The sequence below is a fragment of the Hippocampus bargibanti genome, linkage group LG14, assembly GCF_051943395.1.
Source record: "Hippocampus bargibanti isolate YZ-2025 linkage group LG14, ASM5194339v1, whole genome shotgun sequence".
In the NCBI taxonomy this organism is placed as follows: Eukaryota; Metazoa; Chordata; class Actinopteri; order Syngnathiformes; family Syngnathidae; genus Hippocampus; species Hippocampus bargibanti.
In genome coordinates, this window is record NC_142747.1 from 20,303,855 (window position 1) to 20,323,308 (window position 19,454).

The 19,454-nt window shown below is 38.2% G+C and overlaps 1 protein-coding gene across 2 annotated transcripts in view; it reads right to left on the reverse strand.

Annotated features, from left to right (window-relative positions):
• Positions 1-14,500, reverse strand: part of LOC148888783 (inositol-tetrakisphosphate 1-kinase-like) — a 17,462-nt gene extending 2,962 nt beyond the window's left edge. The window contains exons 1-10 of one of the 2 annotated variants that reach the window (XM_089013088.1): positions 13,978-14,496; positions 6,135-6,318; positions 5,247-5,271; positions 3,743-3,865; positions 3,275-3,392; positions 3,101-3,202; positions 2,284-2,324; positions 2,041-2,206; positions 951-1,018; positions 3-165 (exon numbers count right to left, since the gene is read on the reverse strand). In XM_089013088.1, the coding sequence (XP_088869214.1) occupies positions 3-165; positions 951-1,018; positions 2,041-2,206; positions 2,284-2,324; positions 3,101-3,202; positions 3,275-3,392; positions 3,743-3,865; positions 5,247-5,271; positions 6,135-6,247 (919 nt within the window). In that variant the 5' untranslated portion in view covers positions 6,248-6,318; positions 13,978-14,496. Of the gene's footprint in view, positions 1-2; positions 166-950; positions 1,019-2,040; positions 2,207-2,283; positions 2,325-3,100; positions 3,393-3,742; positions 3,866-5,246; positions 5,272-6,134; positions 6,319-13,977 lie in introns of both variants that reach the window. The other variant, XM_089013087.1, reaches the window with a different exon arrangement.
• Positions 14,501-19,454: the final 4,954 nt, after the last annotated feature.

Below are 19,454 nucleotides of genomic sequence, written 5' to 3' on the forward strand. Positions count from 1 at the left end.
ACCTGGAAAAACGTTGATATCAATGACAGTGAGGGTGTCTGTGTGTATATTAATGATGACATCCACTCCAAACAGGGCCATTCCTAATTGAACTCGTAGTTCTCGGACCAGGGCGGCCACAGCCTCCGTGCTGGGAGGAGGCAGGAAAGGTATTTGCTCATCCATCTTGGGGAACAAAGACACATTTTTGGTAAGTTTGAGGATTATGAATAGATATTATTATCATCCATCCATTTTCCAGACCACTTGCTTGGGTGCTGATAAAGCGCTGGCCATGGCCCCCTGGCTGTTTTTTTTTCTTTTCCACAAGGGTGCAGCATTTCCCCTTTGTCCATGTTAGCGCTTTATTTTAGCTTCAGCTGTTGTTAGAGCGCTAGTCTATCTGGCTAGCTAGCTAGCTATGTAGCTGGCTATTTATAATAATAATAATAATAATAATAATAATACATTTCATTTATAAGCGCCTTTCAAAACTCTCAATGACACTTTATTAGCAATATGGCTATCTAGCTAGTTAGCTAACTGTCTAGCTGACTATCTGTTAGCTATCTGTTAGCTAGCTAGCTTTCTATCTATTTGAGTGACTTCTGGGTTGAATGAATGTATTATTATTATTATTATTATTATTAGTAGTAGTAGTAGTAGTAGTAGTAGTAGTAGTAGTAGTGCTAGTAGTTGTACTAGTAGTAGTATTTAGTATTTAATTATTATTATTATGATTATGATTATGATTATTATTATTAGTACTAGTAGGTGGTAGTAGTAGTAGTAGTAGTAGTAGTAGTGCTAGTAGTAGTAGTAGTGCTCTTGGAATTCAAGTGACATTGACAAAAACCCTGCCACTGGAGTGGACACATTTTTTTTCACATGTCTGGCAGTGAATGAGTTAATTAATGATTATTGGTCCCATCCTTCGAATTTTTCATTGCACAAAAACATTCAATACTCACAGCTGTGAGATCAGAACTTGACTCTGGTTTGGACACTTGCTGACTGTTAAAGAAGATGGTTTTTCTGTCTGAAAGCAGAGACAAATTTGGACCATATTGTAGTTATGGTTTCCTCGGGAACAACTTGTTTACAATTCAGAAGTCAGATTTAATGCTAACGGCTATTGTGGATGACATATGATCATTGTTTTAAGGAAGCATTCTGGTAAATGCTGTTGATACCTTGGCTTACGAACTTAATTGGTTCCCAGACGGAGTGTGTAAGGCGAATAGTGTGTATCCCCAAAATTAATTTCCCATAGGAAACCATTAAAATAAGAATAATCCGTTCCCAGGTCCCCATAAAACATCATTTTCTACTTTCTAATTTTCTAAGCCTTAAAACTACACAAAATACACCTTATTTTAATGTAATAAATGTGCTATGGTATTATAATTAAAGAAATAAACTGTACTGTATAATAACGTTATCTAGTTTCTCGTCAATTGTGTTCTTTTTAGCTAGCTTGATAGCTTTTTCCATCAAGTGTACAGATGGCTTGTGCGGGTTGTTTGTGGAGCCTGATTGATGGGAATTTTAACCTTGCAGTCTACACTCTGCCTTTGAACTAGCAAATTTGAAACTCTCTCACTGCCTGTCTCTTTAATGTTTAAACCACCTCCCCTCACTTCTGCGTTCTTGACCAATCACGTGGCTTTAACCGAAGACTGGGGGTGGGGAATAGAGGACAAAAACAGTCGGCTGCCATTTTGTTGTTAGAAGAACGGGCTCGTTCGCGAACGACACATCACTCATTGAGGCGTTCCGTGTGTATCCCGAAAAAAAAAGTTCGTATGCCAAGGAAAAAAAAAAAATCATAAATTTAACGTTCGTAAACCGAAAACTTCGTATGCCAAGGGATTCGTAAACCAAGGTATCACTGTAAAAGACAATATGGAGAACGAAAAAAAATAAATAAAATAAACTAGCTAGCTGCTAGCATAATCAGATCTGGAGAGCAAGAGATTGGTTTAGGGTACGCAAAATTAATCATTGAATAAAACCACGTATATAAAAATGAAAGACCTAAAGGAATTTGAATGAACTGACCACATGGTCCACTGGGGAAATTTTTGAGTGAAGGCCTCTCCACACAAAAGTGTTTTTCTCCAACGACAAACACCTTGTGCAGCACAGCTCCGTGGTTGACGAAGCTCTGAAGAACACACGGAGGTTGGATCTCCGACAGACTGGCCTCATTGAAGATCAGTGACATCTACGTATGCAATGGATGACGCCATCATGACTGACAAGCAATGCAGAAGGTGTACAAACCAAAAAGATTGGACTTACCTCATGGGAAAGAGAACCGTGGGCTACTCTCGTTTTACAAACTGTTCAACGGAAAGCAAAATGTTGGTTGATTTTAAGACAATAATAATAATAATAATAATAATATCGATGAGAATATTTTTTCAGCCGTCATCTGTACTTCTTTGAAGGTGTCGGACGTTTCGCTTCTTATCCAAGAGGCTTCGTCAGCGAACTAAAATCTTTTGTTGGTGGTTTTGCCCCTATATATATCCCTATCTAGCTGACTATTAGCTATCTATCTGGCCAGATATCGAACAGCAACCACAGCCATTTTATGTCGGGATCCTGTTTTTTCCAATACTAAAATATTTATGATTTGATTGGATTTATTCTGTCCCAATATTTGGGTACATACACTTTTCTCGTAAACTTCTACAGACGCTCCCCTACTTACAAACATTCGAGTTACGAACAACGGTACATACGAACATTTTTGTAGTAACCTATTCTCTCCAGTTGTACATGTACATATCTTTAGAGAGCATATATTTCATTCAATGTTTATTTTTCAGTACAAACCAGTACAGGTTTACTTATACAAGACTTAAACATACTTATATAAACCTTAAACATACTTAGTTAGCCTAAAAGCGTACATTCCATACAAAATATAGCACGGAAGCAACTTACGACCAAATTCACCTTACGAACGACCGTTCGGAACGTATCTTGTTCGTAAGTTGGGGAATGTCAGTACTACCATGCAGCTGCCTGTCAGTGACAATTGTTTATTGTTTCTTTTACCCAAACATGACAAAAACCAATGAGCATTCTAAGAACGATTTAGAAAACTGACTTAGAGGGAAGCTCAGGTTGTGAGTCATCACTTTCTGTTGAATGGATGGCATATCACTTGCACTGTGGACCTCGAGGGATGGAGGACTGCAAATGTGCCAGTCTGTCGATGAAAAACACATCAATCTGATGTTTACGATACTGTTAAAATATTTGGATTTACGAAACGTAAGACCTCGGAGTGAATTGTGCAGCTTGCTCATGATCCGGTATGAGGTAAAGCGGTCTAGAATTTGGGTCATGGCAGGCAGTGGATCCAGAAGAACCATCCTGCTGTGTGCTGACACGTAGTTCTGGAACAGAAGACAGGAGAACACTTTTATATACAGGTAACATCCGACTTGCGACCGAGTTCCGTTCTGACCAAAATGGTCGTAAGTCGAAACGGTCGTAAGTCGAAATCCATTCAAAATGTTGAATAGAGACTCAGAGGCTAAATGACTCGCAAACGTTGCCGGCCTGCTAGCGCGTTGCGGCGCCAGGCGTAGAATTAAAATTTTTAAAACAGGGTCTGGAGGTCATGGTCGTAAGTATGGGCGGTCGTAAGTCGAGTTGGTCGTAAGTCGAATGTGCAAAATGTTTTTTTTTTTTTTCATTCATTTCAACCAATCATGTGGTCCAATGTGGTTCTTTTTAGGTCCACCTGGAAGTTGAGCAGGAGCTGCTTTGAATGTCTGTCATGCTCCGCCTCCACGATGACATCGGACAATTTATGAACGATGACATCGAAAGGTCCTTGAGGCTCGAGTGGTTGAGTAAAATCAATCTGGAGAAGAAAAAGAAAAACATTTATCGTCTATTTATCCTTTATCTTCAATCTGACGTCTTCGAAGCTTACAGTGGACACACACATGCACACACACACACGTTAATTAAATCAAATGAAAAATAAAACGGCACAAACACTGATAGCTAATAGTTTTGTAGCACAATTAAAGGACAACCGACACCATTTTTCTGTTCCCTAACTGACATCAGAAAAACGTTTGATAGCATCTAAGATAGCCAAAACACTAAAATATTTTTAGTGAGATGAAAAACGCCAATAAAAATGACTTAAAGTGTCCAAAAACTGCCACAACATGAGCTCGGAACTGGGCAGATTCAGAAAGTCCCGCCCCCTTGTTTGTGACATCACGACAGGCTACTCCTTCACAAACTGCCTTGCTCTAGAATCAAAACAATGGCTTCAGATTGGGAGAAGATACTTTCTTGTTACTCATCCAGTTATGAAGATGATTCAAATAGTTCTGAAGAGGAAAGCATACATGTTTTCAATCGATTAAAGAAGTCCTTCCGTATCAATTCGAGCCATCTGGACTCCAATGTAGCTCCCCGAAAATGCACAAGATGGCGCCCAAGCTCCATTGGAAATGGGCTGATTTCTCAGCTGGGAATTTGTGTCAACTAGTATCAAATACTAGTCTTGGTGCAACACACAACAATTCACCTTGGCATTATTTATGTGTTTTCCTTCTAATTTCGCCATCAACACGAAGTTTTCAGACCAAACAAAGTACCCAAAATGCATTGTGTGTCGCTTTCTCGGTCAGGGGCGTTCCCTCCGTGACGTCACTTAGGGCATCGTCATCAACTCACAAACATGATTTCCTGAATATTCAGTGCGAGTCTTAAAAGGTAAAATATAGCTAGTTTATGCGGTGGAATCTTTGTAATATGCACTCAGTAGAAGTCATTTGAAGTGATTTTACAAATGATGGACGCAACTTGTCCGGAGGTGTCGGTTGTACTTTAAAAGGCCTTTTTTTCCATGATGCCTTCTCATGGAAAATGCACCGAAAGCTGACGGGGAGGTGGTTGCAGATGGCGGTGACATGGATTACTAAAGTTTCAGACATCTGTATATGACACCCTGTGGCGATGCGTGCACACTGAAGTGGACTCTTTACACTTTTAACACCAATGCAATCGGGAATACAATACAATACATATTGATTTAGATAGCGCTTTAACAACCGCTGAAGCACTTAACATGGACAGCTATCATAGACGGGAAAGTAAAGCAGTCATAAAGATAGTAGAAAACACCAGGGAGTGAAACCAAGATCAAGTCGGATGCATGTGTTTTGAAAATCACGCAGAGAAAGACGAATCTAGCCATTTATACATCACACAAAAACAATTACCTCCACCACCTCCACTCCACGTTCCCTGGATGAACAAAATGCATTGATTTCAATTCGAGTCCAGAATCGTTTTGTCATTTCAAGAACCATCAGTCCTCAAAATGGAGTCCTTTATATCCTTTAATAAATTCATTTGATAACAATAACAATAACAATAACAATTACAATAACAATTACAATAATAATAACAATTACAATAACAATTACAATAAAATTTTAAATTTTAAATTTGTAAAATTTTAAAATTTTAAAATTAAAAATTAAAAATTAAAAATTAAAAATTAAAATTAAAATTAAAATTAAAATTTACCAATCACCAATCGACAATTGACAATTGTTAATTGATAATTGATAATTGATAATTGATAATTGATAATAAATAATTAATAAAAAAATTACAATTAACAAGTAATAATAATTGATAATTGACAATAATAATTAAAAATTAAAAATTGAAAATTAAAAATTAAAAATTAAAAATTAGAAATTAAAAATTACCAATTAAAAAATTAAAATTAAAAATTAAAAAATAAAAATTTACAATTCACAATTAATAATTAATTAATAATACATTACATTTTAAGCGCCTTTCAAAGCTCTCAAGGACACTTTACAGTCACAGACAAGCATAGGTACTATAATAAATAAAATACACAGACAAGCGTAGGTACTATAATCAATAAAATACAATCACAAATAGACTACAATAAATAAAATACAATTATAAATAGAAACAAGAGACAGAGCTAATCCAAAAATGTCATTTTAAATCGGTGGCTTTTGTGATGGGATTTGAAGGTGGGAAGAGAATTTGACTTGAATTGGGAATAACAATAGTCTATTGTGATGACAATTAAAAAAAAACAAAGCATACTCCATGAAACTTACGCACAGAACTCCGCAAAGCCATCTAGATTCATCCGGCGGCGTTTCTTATCACTAAGACAGAAGCCCACTCTGCAGCGTGACATTTGGCGTCTTTTCTTTTGTGACCTTCCCATGAACAGTTAGAGTGAAGTGACCACGCTCTTGTCCGTCATCTCCACTCCCACTGGCCATTCACTCCCACCTGCTAGATCGCAAGATTTCCTCCATTTTAATTTACACCCTTCAAATATATTGTCGCACTTTGGACAGGTAGAATGACAAACAAAGAAAAAGTGTTTTTCATCACAATCAGAAAACGATCCCCACGTGACGTCACGGAGGGAACGCCCCTGACCGAGAAAGCGACACACAATGCATTTTGCGGTACTTTGTTTGGTCTGAAAACTTCACGTGTTGATGGCGAAATTAGAAGGAAAACACATAAATAATGCGATGGTGAATCCTTGTGTGTTGCACCAAAACTACTATTTGATACTAGTTTACACAAATTCCCAGCAAACAAATCAGCCCATTTCCAACGGAGCTTTGGCGCCATCTTGTGCATTTTCTGGGTCGCTACATAGATGTCATTGACGGCTCGAATTGATATGGGACGACTCCTTTAATCGATTGCAAACATGTATGCTTTCCTCTTCAGAACTATTTGAATCATATTCATAACTGGATGAGTAACAAGAAAGCATCTTCTCCCAATCTGAAGCCATTGTTTTGATTCTGGAACAAGGCAGTTTGTGAAGGAATATCCTGGCAGTGACGTCACGAACAAGGGGGCAGGACTTTATGAATATCCCCAGTTCTGAGCTCATTTTGTGGCAGTTTTGGGGACACTTTAAGTCAAGGCCTTCCCTGCTAGCCTAAAAATATCTGAATCACAGAATAATGTAAATTAAATGTTGACCATGAAATTCTTTTTCCATTGTCAGTTAAACAAACAAGCCATGTCAGCATTTCTACTCTTATCAGAACGTTTTTTTAATATACGTATTTATTCTACGACATACACCTCATATTGGGTACTTTAGCCACCTCCGAAATTTATAACAATGGACCAATAAAGTTGTGTTGTTTTGAAATACGGAAGACGTCATCCTATGCCCCCTTCACTTGATTGATACACCGGAAAACCAATCAACTGACATCTCATTACGTTTGTGCGTGCTCAAACCAAAGTTAACAAGCTAGCGCTAGCCGTTAGTTGCATACTAATTTTCGCTCGTTTTTTTTCTTTTAAACGTAAGATAGTTTATAAAAATGAGTGGAGGAGCTGGACCAAGTAAGAAGAAAAAAAAGTATTACGTTCATACGGAAATGGGAGGAGGACTTTTTTTCCACGATGACATTTTCAAAGTGTTTGTATCGTCTGCCAGTTGTCAGATTGAACTCAGGTAATGGCAAAAAAAGACATCATTATGTTGTGTTGTGCAACATATGCGGTTATATGTCAACATAAGTTGTAAAAATCCTCAATATATTTCTCGATAAATATAATTGTTAAATTATTTTGCTTACATGTTAAGTTTCAGAGATCATAAATCGGGAGATTTTCGTACTCGCGACTCTGGTGCGTGTTAAAATAACGTGAGCGTTACAAAATTGTAAATTAGAAGTTAATAAAACACAAAAATGCTTCCATTGTTTATTTATACAATCAATTAGTATAAACTGTACTTTTTTTTACATTTTCTTTTGTTTTACCTTACAAATGAACTATCTGTATTATGTCAATAGTAATATATCAATACATTTAATTTACAAGCGCCTTTCTGAACCTCCAAGGACACTTTACAATTAAAAGGGAACAATACACAGAACAATACACCCATAAATAAAATGATAAATAATAAAACAGCTGATTAAACTAGACCATGAATACAATTTTAAAGATGTGGGATTTGAAAGAAGGAAATGGAGTCAATATTATGGAATGTTGGCACACTTGATCTAAAAAGTCACCCCAACGTTTCTTTCGTTGAACAGAAGATGGCGCTAATGATACATTTCACAAAGTCTAACCAAGCTTTCCATTGTGTCCAGTTCTACAGATTCTGAAGGTTCCTCAAACGGCCAGCTGACCGCGTATTTGGGTTTTGGATGTGACTGTCTGGAGTCGTGGTTTCTGTGAGTATATCAGTTTTACGTTCAGTTAAAAAAGCCTAATAATAATAATAATAATAATAATAATACATTTCATTTTAAGCGCCTTTCAAAGCTCTCAATGACACTTTACAGTCACAGACAAGCGTAGGTACTATAATAAATAAAATACAATCACAAATAGAATACAATAAATAAACTACAGTTATAAATAGAAACAAGAGAAAGAGCTACACAGAAAATGCGATTCTAAATAGGTTGCTTTTGAGATGAGATTTGAAGGTGGGAAGACAATCCATGTTACGAATGTTGGGAGGAAGTGAGTTCCAGAGTTTGGGGGCAGAGCAGCTGAAAGCCCTGTCCCCCATCGTGCTGAGACGGGCAGGGGGGGCACAAATGAGAGACAAGGTTATCATTATTTCAGTATTATATCCATATTTTCCTCCTCATCTATTTTCATATAATAGCAAAATCCTTCACTAAATCGCCATGGTGGGCTGAGGTTCAATTTGGATCGTTCGTACAACAGACTTCTTAGGCAACATAGGCTTAGTTATGCTAATGAGGTGATGCCAGGGCAAATGGGGCAATCAAGACAGTCATAGAGCCCATACTCAGGCAGGACAATAGAAGTAATCCGTCAGGACAGTAGAAGTAATCAGTGTAGCCGCAGGGAGTAGTCCTCTGCTCCCCCCAACCTGAGAGCAGGGACCTATCATAGCGGAGCCTGGCGCCGCCACGTCTGGACAGAAGGGGGATATATATATATATAGGGCCGAAACTACCAGCAAAAGACTAATTAGCTGACGAAGCATCTTGGATAAGAAGCAAAACGTCCGACACCTTCAAAGAAGTACAGAAGACGACTGAAGAAACCTTTTCATCGATGGACCACTCCTGTGCGACTGAGAACTTACGCAGACGTACGACCAACTAATATGCAACATCTCAATCCTCAATCGCATTTTCTCCTGCTTCCTTCCCCTTCTTATGAAAGGTTGACCCCGTGCCTGCTACCGCCTGGTACTGACCTTGCCTACCGAGCCCAGTAGGTCCAGTGCACTTGGCACCCGGGCGGTGTCTGCCTGTGTGTACGTGTGTGTGCGTCGGGTCACAGCGTCGGGGATTAGGTGTGTGTGAGTGATTGAGGGTGACAGCGGCCCTGGCATTAGGGGCCCCGCGGCAGATTTCGAAAGCCAGTTTTAGACGCACTAAGCTGGATTTGCCCTCCGCAGTGTGTCAGCAATGATGCGGAACACACATGCAGGAAGAAAACAAAACGCAAGATATGTCTCCTATTGACACCTCTGAGCGAAATTATTTCTGTGTCACGACGACTTTGATTGCTATCCGTCTGAGTAAGCTCTCAGTCGTACGGGAGTGGTCCATCGATGAGAAGGTTTCTTCAGCCGGCATCTGTACTTTGTTGAAGGTGTCGGACGTTTCGTTTCTTATCCAAGAGGCTTCGTCAGCAAACTAAAATATTGCTGGTAGTTTTGGCCCTATATATATCCCTACCGTCCAGATGTGGCGGTGCCAGAGTCTGCTATGATTGGTCCCTGCTCTCAGGTTGGGGGGAGCAGAGGACTACTCCCTGCGGCTACACTGTTTACTTCTATTGTCCTGCCTGAGTATGAGGTCTACGACTGGCCTGATTGCCCCATTTGCTCTGCTATCACCTCATCAGCATAACTAAGCCTACGTTGCCTAGGAAGTCTGTTGTACGAACCATCCAAATTCAACCTCACCCCACCATGGCGATTTAGTGAAGGATTTTGCTGTTTTATAAAACAGCTGATTGAAATGCACTTATGACTGAAATGTATTATTATTATTATTATTATTATTATTATTATTATTATTATTATTGCACATGAACCCATTTTTGTTTAATTATAATAATAATCAATAATAATAATAACAATAATATCAATGAGAAGGTTTCTTCAGCTGTCATCTGTACTTCTTTGAAGATGTCGGACGTTTGGCTTCTTATCCAAGAGGCTTCGTCAGCGAACTAAAATCTTTTGCTGGTGGTTTTGGCCCTAAATATGTCCCTACTGTCCTCAATCTGCAGTACATATGCACTCAAAAGCTAGCAACCACTCATTTGACGACAATGAGGTTAAAATATTAGCGAATGAAAATAGATGGTTTGAAAGAGGAGTAAAAGAAGCGGCAAAACCCTTCACTAAATCGCCATGGTGGGGTGAGGTTCAATTTGGATCGTTCTTACCACCGACTTCTTATGCAACATAGGTTTAGTTATGCTAATGAGGTATATATTTTTTACTGCCGGTATGGGTTGAAATCAAATTTTTATTGCGCTAAATAAATCAAGTTTATAAGACAATTGTGTCCAAATATATCCCGGACTTTGGCTGCATCTTTCTTTGTGTGTTTTTTTTGGTACCTTGACGTGTGTGGCGTATGCAGCGGCATGTGTGAGCGCCCGGTGCCCTGATCTCTTTTACAGCCCGGCCATTGTCAAATAATTGTGAGTATTGAGCGAGCCAGCGGGCCAGCGGCGGGTACTAATCAGACGCATTCTTTGGGATTAAACGGCCAATTAACAATAAGAGAGCCATTGTTGCCTTGTCTCAGTTTGCGTCACAGTTAAAGGGTTTTGTGAGGCGACGTGGCCTCCGTGTCGCACTCGCTGCGTGTTTGTGTATGTGTGACGAGGAGTGATGTTGGTGCGCAAGGTGGGTTTTCTTTCCTGAAAAATACTTGCTTATACATTTAGATGTAAAGTGTCCTTGAGAGTTTTGAAAGGTGCTTATAAATTAAATGTATTATTATAAATGTATATATATGTATGTATATGTATATGTATATGTATATGTGTGTGTTAATGTGTGTGTTTGTGTATACATGTGTGTGTAAATGTGTGTATATGTGTGTGGATGTATGTGTGTGTGTGTATGTGTGTGTACATGTATGTGTGTGTGTGTATACTGTATATATATATATATATATATATATATATATATATATATATATATATATATATATATATATATATATATATATATATATATTCTATATATACTGTATAAGTTGCACCGGAGTATAAGGCGTACATTCAATGAATGACAAAAGTTTTCCAACTATAATATAGTAATATAGACAAATTTTCCATATATAAGGCACACCACATTATAAGGTTCATCTTTTGAAGAAAATGAAGGCTTTTGGGTGCACCTTATACACCAGAAAATACGGTATATATTTACATATACATATATAATTTACATTCGTATTTAATATGGCTGTAAATCACCAAGTGTGTGGCATCACTAATCCTGCGGCTATTAGCGCCGAGTTCACCGGCCCTTTTAGACATGTCATAGTCGTTCAAGTAAAATGAGCATTGTTCATTTTGTATTGTGTGTGTGTGTGTGTGTGTGTGTGTGTGTGTGTGTGTGTGTGTGTGTGTGTGTGTGTGTGTGTGTGTGTGTGTGTGTGTCGTTTGGTTCTATGCATCAGTGTGGCACGTGTCGGAGTGAGGCTTGGGATTAGTGAAGCTCAAGGCCTGTTGCTCCACTTCCATGATTACTACCGATGCCGACTGCCATATGGGATGATGGGGGGGGGGGGGGGGTGTAGGTGGAAGTACACGATGCTGCAAGGCGCTGTGCTACACACACTTCAACTCAATGCACCCAGATATATATTTGCATATTTTATATTGCAGACACACCAGTCGTTAAATACAGTCATGACACATGCCAGTGTGTGTGTGCGTGTGTATTTCTAATGGCTGCCATGCTGCTATGTTATGATCCAGCTAAAGTCGTCACGGAAGGCCCAAAAAAAGTACCGGCGCTGGCCGCTAGGAGGCAGAGCTACAAATGCCACGCAAAACACAGCTAATAGATAGCTTAAAATAGTAAATGGATAGCAAATAGATAGCTAGCGAATAGCTAGCAACGGTCTCGGGCAATAGAAGAGGTTTAAAAAAAATACACAATACACAAAATATACCTATTTGTGTCAAGGAAGGGCATCCGACGTAAAAGCTTGGCCAAAACAAACATGCGGATCAAACCTCAAAAGATGGAGGACATTGATTTGCTGTGGCGACCCCTTGAAGGGAAAAGAAGAAGATTCGCTAGCTTTTAGCCAGCGAATGACATGCATGTGTACCTCATCTTTGGTGATGTTTTTTTTATATTTTTTTTATTTGTATATGTACATGAAAGACATGCTCCATGGTACTTCATATATCGTCTGTGTATCAGTATGAAGACATGAACAGGTGTTGCTAGCTAAAGCCGTAGACTGGTCGGGGGGGGTGCAAATGATGTTCTCACACACACAAACAAATAGACACTGTCCCCACCTGCTGCTGTCTGCAGTGGATTAGAGGTCTGTCTACCCCCCCCCCAGCAGGCAGCAAGACACGCACATGCAGACAAGGGGGGGGGTGCAAAGGGGGTTGTTGGGGGGTCTGTGTGAAATCGATCAAAAGGCTACGCTCACGCTAGTTGTCAACAAGCATGTCAGACAGGATAGCGACAAAAAAAATCCGCTGTAACTCTCTAAAGGTTGTGATCAGCATGAATTGCAAAAGCAATTAAATTAATTCATGAATAAATTAATAATAATCATAAGCAAAATAATAATCATCATAATCAAAAAGGTTTGTCTTGAAAATGGTTTTAACAGTATATCTGCAACCACGTCCATTTCTTCTTCTCCTTCAGCCATTTTGGGTTGACAAAACCGCTATTAAATCAACCTTACAGATACAGTGTGCTAGCTCTCGCCAGTATGCGCTTATCACTATCAGCTAGTGATACTATGGCTTGTGACTAGCCGATCATGTGGTTAGCCAATCATATCATAGCCACTCTGACGTTGCTAGCGCCTTCCGCAGGCCCTGGGTTGCTAACTCGAACTCTGACTGGTTAAAGCAGCAGTTTCGTCGACACTTATTTGATGCTCCAGGGCCTTCAGAACTGATTGTGAAGGCGTCCAGGTCGATTTCTAACCCTGGTAATAAATGATGGCTGAAATGTGATTGGTTAAATGCTTAAATAAGAAAAACAAACCTGGAAGCAGCCTAACAGCGGAAAAGCAACGAAAGGAAACTTATTATTTCATAAGAATTCATGGACAAAATATAATTCACATGAATCTGTGATTCAGATATTTTTAGCCCAGCAGAGAAGGCCTTTGCAGGCCTTGATATCCCACCACTGATAAAAGTCCCCGCTCTAAGGTCTTATCAGATTAGCAGCGGTCTGGCACTGCCACCCTTGTCCATTAAGGATATATAGAGTTACCAGCACTACTTTAATTCTCTGACGAAGCTCTTCGGATGAGGAGCGAAACGTCGGACACCTTCAAAAAAGTACAGATTACGGCTAAAGAAACCTTTTCATCGATGGACCACTCTAAGAATTGTAATGGGAGAACTACTCTTCCCTGTGATGAAAAGTGATCGTTTAGTGATTTCAAAATAAAACAAACCATAACAAAAAACTTTGAGCTAGCAGATAAAATAGCAAAATACACGACGTCAAAGTGTTTCAATGTCGCTCCTTCTTACGCTACAGCAAACTCGGCTGAGGCCCCTCCCACAAGCCCCCTTCCACATCCCTTTCTCTTATTCCAGCCATGTTTGATCCATCCTGTCCTTCCTACACTGTCCATGTGTCTCAGTTACACACCATGTCTCACCCCATATCGCCCCTCGACGCCCTACCAGCACTTCCACAGGTCACGATCACAGAATGTTTACCTTCTCAGAAGTTTATCAATCCAGTCCCCCCCCGAAAAAAGTGGACGTCCCCGCTTTTGTGTCCCCGCATGTTCAGCCAGTCCTCCATTCTCGGCATCCACCCTTCCTCTGTCAATCTGGCCACAAACCTCTCTTTCCTCCCTTTATCCCGAGGTAAGATACTTACTTTTCAGATAAAGCATATTATGATAAATCGGCTGAACTCTGTGCTTGGGTGTGTGAGTGTGTGAGACTCTCTCTCTTTCTCTCTCTCTCTCTCTCTCTCTCTCTCTCTCTCACTCACACACACACACACTTACTATAATCACACCATGCATACACAGCCATACAAATATGGCGTTGAAAGCGTGCGTATCGATCATCACGATGTCAAAGGTCACAGCGAGGAAAAGTTTGTGTTTGAGTGGCATCATCTTGATGCGGCGCTTTGTGTTTTTTGGCTTCACGTCACTTTCAAATGGCGTTATGTATGTCATCAGATAAGTTGCAATATCATGACTTGACGTCCATGTGTGTGTGTGCGTGCGTGCGTACATATGTATTTATTTATTTGTGTATTTATTTATTTGTGTATTTATGTATTTATTTGTGTATTTATTTATGTATGTATTTTATGTATTTATTTATTTATTACATATTTATTTGTTTATTTATTTAGCTACTTATTTATTTTATCTACTTATGTATTACATATTTGTTGATGTATGTATGTATTTACTTATTTATTCCATATGTTTGTTTATTTAGCTAATTTATTTAGCTACTTTTGTATGTATTTATTTATTGTATTTATTTCTTCATTTCATTACTTTATGTACTCATTTATTACACATTTGCTCATTTGTTCATGTATTTATGTACTTATCTATTTAATTATTACATATTTGTTTATTTAGCTACTTATTTATTTATTTTTAGGTAGCCAGATTAAACAGGTAACATCCAATTTACAACCGAGTTCCGTTCCGACCAAATGGTCGTAAGTCAAAATGGTTGTAAGTCGAAATCCATTCAAAATGTTGGATAGAGACTTAGAGGCTAAATGACACACAAACTTCCCCCCCCCCGGTTCCATCACGCAGTCGATTGCTGTGCGAGTGTGAGATGCTAGCTGGCTAACCAAAATTGTCGTATGCTTTTCCGGCCTGCTAGCGCTTTGCGGTGCCAGGCGTAGAATAAAAATTTTAAAAATAGGGTCTTGAGGTCGTGGTCGTAAGTACAGATGGTCATAAGTCAAGCCGGTCGTAAGTCGGATGTTACAAGGGGGCAGCATTTCCCTTCCTTCCATGTTAGCGCTTTTTTCCAGGTTCAGCTGTTTTTTTAAAGCGCTATATAAATCAATATGTATCGATTGTATTTTGTACATCCGTCCCCATTTCAATCTCATACAACTCCGACCCATATAATTTAGGAATTAACTTTTTTTCTAGATGAAAGAAAATTTAAAGTTCATAACACTGCATTGAAGGTTTATATACTCCTAAAACTCAATATTCTGTGGGTCCTGGAATTTGAGTGACGATGTAAAGTGACCTTGAGAGTTTTGAAAGGTGCTTATAAATGAAATATATTATTATTATTATTAATGACCAAAACCCTGGCACTGGAGTGGACACATTTATTTGCCCATCATCTGGCCGTATATGAGTTCATAAAATTACATGAGAGAAATAGGAGACCATATGGGCAAATGTTCTGCAACAACGTGGAAAAGGGGACAATCAGCTCAACCGGGGGAGAATAATAATAACAATAATAATAATAAAGTTTGGAGAAAATGAAAAGTAAATGAAAATACAATGGCCTGCTTGGTTTTGCCTCTGAGGACGTGGATGCGTGCTTGTTGGAAAATGGGATGTTTATGAAATACTTTTTGTATGTGCGTGTCTGTATGTGTGTGTGTGTGTGTGTGTGTGTGTGTGTGTGTGTGTGTGTGTGTGTGTGTGTGTGTGTGTGTGTGTGTGTGTGTGTGTGTATAAGTATAGATTAGATGCACTAAGCCTCTTATGTGGTGGGTGCCCTTAATTTGTTTGCGCTCCGGGTCCTAGTGCGGTCCAATCTCGAGACAAAATCACACACTGAACAAAGCAAATTGCAACCAAATAAAAACAACATACTTAGCCATGTGATTAGAAATACAATATAATACAATACACGTAACATCCGACTTACGACCGAGTTCCATTCCGAGCAAACGGTCGTAAATCAAAATGATCGTAAATCGAAATCCATTTAAAATGTTGAATAGAGACTCGGAGGCTAAATGACTTGCAACCCCCCACCCCCCCTTTCTAAAAGAAAATGGCAGCCGGCTTGTTTTGGTCCTCTATTCCCCGCCCCCAGTCGTCAGTTAAAGCCAGGTGATTGGTCAAGAATGTAGCCGTGAGGGGAGGTGGTTGAAATATCAAAGAGACAGGCAGACGACAGAGAGAGAGTGAGAAAATGGATTGAAAACAGTAACATTTCGACTCGTTTCTACTTTGATAGTTCAAAAGCAGACTGCAAGGTTAAAATATCCCATCAATCAGGCTCCACAAGTAACCCGCACAAGCCATCTGTACACTTGATGCAAAAAGCTCTCAACCCAGCTAAACAGAACACAATTGATGAGGAACAAGGTAAAATGATGGCAGAGAAAGCACCTACAAGAAGGCTACGTTCCTTATCAAGTGTTCATGCTGATGAAACCGGCCACTCCATTCCATCAACGGCCATCGCAAAGGTTAATAAAATGACTTTATTATGCAGTACAGTTTATTTCTTTAATTATGATGTCATAGCACATTTATTATACATAAAATAAGGTATATTTTGTGTAGTTTTAAGGCTTAGAAAGTAGAAAATTATGTTTTATGGGAACCTGAGAACGGATTATTCTCATTTTAATGGTTGCCTATGGGAAATTCATTTTTGGTATACACACTTTTCGCCTTATACACTGTGTCTGGTAACCAATTGAGTTCGTAAGCCAAGGTATCACTGTACACATGCTCACGCGCAAACTGCTTTCACACACACGCGCGTGTGGTGACGGTGACGTAGTGACAGGCCTTGACCAAACACACTCACCTTTCTGGAGTAAATGAAGATTTGGAAAAATGGAAGGATGGAAAAAGACGCTGGTGAAAATGAGGCCCGCTTCTCTTTCTATCTCCGCGTTTTGGCTCGACACGGCTCCATAAAGCACTTTGTGGGCCGAAGCTTCGTGGCGATTTTCATGTCGATGTGAACGCGCGCGTGTGTGTGTGTGTGTGTGTGTGTGTGTGTGTGTGTGTGTGTGTGTGTGTGTGTGTGTGTGTGTGTGTGCCTGTGTGGATTTTAAACTTTAAACTAAGAAAGCCGATTCGATTAACAAGCAAAGAGAATCGGATTTCAATCTTGTTAAATTGTCTCGGACGAAACGGCCAGTGACAAATCAAAGGTGGAAAGCATAACAATAAAAGAACAAAAAAAAATCGTTTTCATTTGAGTTACTTCCGGGTTGAGTGAAATCGAACTGTAAATCGTCCTTTACAACAGTTTAGAAAGGCGTTTACAAATGAAATTATTACTATTATTATTATTTTTATTGTTGTTGTTATGGTCATAAATTGACATCACTGACAGTTTTGAAACAAATCCACTTTGGCGACGAAAAAAAGCACGTTTTTCATAGCGCTTATACGCAAGACAGCACCAATCAAACAACGATGTGAAAACAATCTTTTCAAAAAAAGGCGAGAAAAAGATGGAAGATTGTCGTTTTTGTTTGAAATTGCGGTCGGCTTAGAATCTGCGTTAGGGTGATATGGAGCAAATATTTTTCGGAGCTTTATTAAATGCCGATTATTATGTGTTGTTAATATTATTATTATATTATTGTTGTTATTATTGTTACTATCACAATTGCTTTTATCAATTGATTGATTAATGAGGATGACAATGACTATTATTATTGTTAGTATCACAATTGTTTCTTCTTCTTCTTCTTCTTCTTCTTCTTCTTCTTCTTCTTCTTATTCTTATTCTTCTTATTATTATTAGTAGTAGTAGTAGTAGTAGTAGTATTACTCATTATTCCAGTTGTTGTTATTAATTATAATGATGCTAATTATTAGTTTCACAATCTTTTATTATTATGATTGCAATAGTTTTTATTATTATTGATATTATTATTATTATCATCATCACAATTGTTCTTATCAATTATAATGATGCTGATCATGATTATTAGTATCACAATCGTTGATTATTATGATTGTAATTGTTTTGATTATAATGGATATTATTTTTATAATTATTATCATCATCAATTGTTCTTATCAATTTTAATGATGATGATCATGATTATTATTAGTATTAGTATCACAATTGTTTATTATTATTATTATTATTATTATTATTATTATTATTATCATCAATACAATTTTTATCAATTATAATGATGCTGATCATGATTATTAGTATCACAATCGTTTATTATTATGATTGCAATTGTTTTTTTATTATTATTGATATTATTATTATAATTATTATTATCACAATTGTTGTTATCAATTATAATGATGATGATCAAGATTATTACTATTATTATTATTGCAATTGTTTTATTATTATTATTATTATTATTATTATTATTATTATTATTATTATTATGATTATTAGATAAATGTCGTGTGGGTGCCTGTTGTGTTTCCAAAGAGGATTTAATTGCAGAACAAGCGCTCCTTTGTGCTGCCTTTTTAATCCGACCTGCACACTCAGCTGTAGTCACCCATTTATTTCCACCCAGAAATCATATCAAGACAATATTATCAATATTTACATCTTAATAACGCAATAGCCATCTTCCATTGTTTTTTTTTTTTTTGCTTCCCCGTCAGTCAATCCAATGAGCAGCTTTATAGTAAAAAAAAGAATAAGAATAATAATAAACAAAACTTTTCAATTGCATGCGTATCACTTTGACCTCATTCCTTGCTTTGTTTAATAATAATAATAATAATAGATTTCATGTCTAACCATTTGTACACAGTGAAATGAATGTGCATTTAATTCGCAAAAGTGGCTTGAAATGATAAAATATCACATGAAACTACTATGTACTGTTTAGAACGAGTTTCAACGAGGTCATTATTAACTTTAAAAAAAATATTGGTTCGTCTGTAATATGGACAAAAATTAATATAACAGGGGAGAGAGAGAGAGAGAGAGAGAGAAATTGAGAGAGAGAGAGAGGGGGGGGGGAAAGGGGGAGGAATGACGTAAGTAGGCGTTTGTTCGATGTGGGTGTCTACTTGTCGAAGTTGTAATTAGCCAAGTCACTTCTTGTCTCGCCTCACTTTGTCCACCGCACTGCTTCCAAGCGAATCTTCTCCGGCCTCCAACCCTTTCTCCACTTTTCAATATTCACACACATTTCGCCATTTTGTCTTTTTTGGAACTTCCTCTTGACGCACCTTGTTAGCAGGACATACTTTACACGCACTGCTTGCCGT